Here is a 2,500-nt window from a genome sequence, read left to right on the forward strand (position 1 = left end):
TAATCTTTATCCTTCTCATCAGCCTTATCATCATCATATTTATCATTATCATATTTATCATATTCATTATATTTTTTATCATATTCACCATCATCATATTCATTACCATCATATCTATCTCTATCATATTTATCATAGGATTTATTATCAGATTTATCAATTTATTATCAGATTTATCAATTTATTAGCAGATTTATCAGTTTATCAGATTTATCAATTTATTATCAGATTTATCGATTTATTATCAGATTTATCAATCTATTATCAGATTTATCAATTTATTATCTGATTTATCAATTTATTATCAGATTCATCAATTTATTATCAGATTTATCAATTCATTATCATCAGTTTTATCATCAGATTTATAAAATTTATTATCAGATTTATCAGTTTATTATCATCAGATTTATCATCAAATTTATCGATTCATTATCATCAGACATCATATTTATTATCATCCTATTTATAACATTCATTACCATCATATTTATCATCATATTTATCTTTATGATAATTATCTTTCTGATCGCCTTTGCTATCATTAGAATGTTTGTGGTTGATCAAATAAGTATTTTTTCTCCTATATAAAAATGTATTATGTATAATCCATTTATATATATATATATATATATATATATATATATATATATATATATATATATATATATATATATATATATATATATATATATATATATATATATATATATATATATATATATATATATATATATATATATATATATATAAATGAATTACACACAAAGACACATTCAGAAACATAAATATGTCATGTTTGTGTGTGCTTGTAAGTTAATATATATATATATATATATATATATATATATATATATATATATATATATATATATATATATATATATATATATATATATATATATAAATTACACACAAAGACACATTCAGAAACATAAATATGGCATGTTTGTGTGTGCTTGTAAGTTAATATGTATTATAATATGTCAAAAATCTGAATAAAAGATTCGTTCTTTATTTCATATACATTTTATTTATAAAGGTGAATGCTGAAGTAACTGGTGACGTATGTGTATAAATAAATAAATAGATTATGAATCTGGTGGGAAAATGTTCTTCACAGCAAATAATACATTCAGATAAAGGAGGAAAGTAACGCCTGCAAAATCCTCCTCTAAAAAGAAGAAGATGGCGTTCGATTCGGATGAAACCTGAGAAATGTTGCAGTCGTTGTTGAATTACTCTGTTGATAAATTGCCCTTGCGTAGGACAAGATTCTGTTCTTGTATCTGTTGAACCAAACACTGCTGGTATCTTCATGAACAGAATACCCATGAGTGCAAACTCAACGGGAACAAATAAATAGGAGAGACCTTGACATACGAAACAAAAAGGTGACAAGACTATATACTGGCCAAAAAGCGAGAAATCTGACTAGACAAACAGTAAAACGAATTGTCTTTTCTCCCTATAGTGTGGGGGGTCCGCAGCTCCATACGTACTGCAGGAGAGCTCTCAGATGCTCTTCCGCGAAAGGACACTTACTGAAGTAGGAATCACACATCCCTACATCAAGGGCGTTGCTCTCGACCTCATGAACGGGAGAGAAAACGGACGCATTGGCCACGTGAGCGAAGGCATCTAAGTGGTAAGAGAAGAGATCTACAATGACATTTTCCTGTGGCGTCCGCGTTTCTGCCGTCTTTGTCTGGAGCTGACAGAGGAGTTTGAGGATGCAGTTGTTTTGGTCCAACTGGCTGACGGTGGACATCAGGAGCGTCTCGTGGTCGCTGACGGAGCGGGGGAATCGGAACTCCTTGACGTCCTTGTAGTCCGCAGCTTCGTAGATCAAGTAGCCGATGATGAAAGCGCCCTGGAGGATGAGCGAGGATCTTATAGTAGAAACTTATTTTTATTATTATTGGTCATTATTATCATTATCACTATTATCTTGACTATTATCATTTTTATCATTGTCATGGATTATAGCCTAATGTGACAAAAACAGACAATGAAAACATGAGAAAATGCATTTGAGCTGCACTGACAACCCCGCCCCCTACAACAACAACAATAAGTCACCTTCATAGCCAACAGACTAACGATGATCGAAGGCAAGATTTGGCCCCCGGTGAGAGGGACGACGCCCAGTAAGGCAGGGAGAGGAGCAGGAGGATTGAAGAGAGGGGCGGTCGAGTGGACGAGCCAGTTGAACGGGAACACAAGACCTCCGGCGGAAAGGCTCAGGAGACACCACGCCACGCACGCCGATAAGAGATAACGCATCTGTTGGGGAAGGAGAGGGGGGGTGATACAGAGGCGATGGGGATTTAGACGTAATAAAAGATATGATGATAAAAGGATAAGTGACACACCACACACATACACACATATACACTCGCACACACACACACACACACACACACACAATAGGCGAGAAGTGCAGTGCATGAGTGCAGTACAGCTCTTACATGTTGTTAAATACAGAGAGGATTGAGCA

At 33.8% G+C, this 2,500-nt stretch overlaps 1 protein-coding gene across 1 annotated transcript in view; it reads right to left on the reverse strand.

Annotated features, from left to right (window-relative positions):
* Positions 1–1,038: 1,038 nt before the first annotated feature.
* LOC113800074 (uncharacterized) overlaps positions 1,039–2,500 on the reverse strand; it is a 4,790-nt gene continuing 3,328 nt past the window's right edge. Inside the window, exons 3-4 of the mRNA XM_027350800.2 lie at positions 2,083–2,286; positions 1,039–1,873 (exon numbers count right to left, since the gene is read on the reverse strand). Coding sequence (XP_027206601.2) covers positions 1,469–1,873; positions 2,083–2,286 — 609 coding nt within the window. The 3' untranslated portion in view covers positions 1,039–1,468. The remainder of the gene's footprint in view (positions 1,874–2,082; positions 2,287–2,500) is intronic.

This window comes from Penaeus vannamei, chromosome 4 (genome assembly GCF_042767895.1).
Source record: "Penaeus vannamei isolate JL-2024 chromosome 4, ASM4276789v1, whole genome shotgun sequence".
Lineage (NCBI taxonomy): Eukaryota > Metazoa > Arthropoda > Malacostraca > Decapoda > Penaeidae > Penaeus > Penaeus vannamei.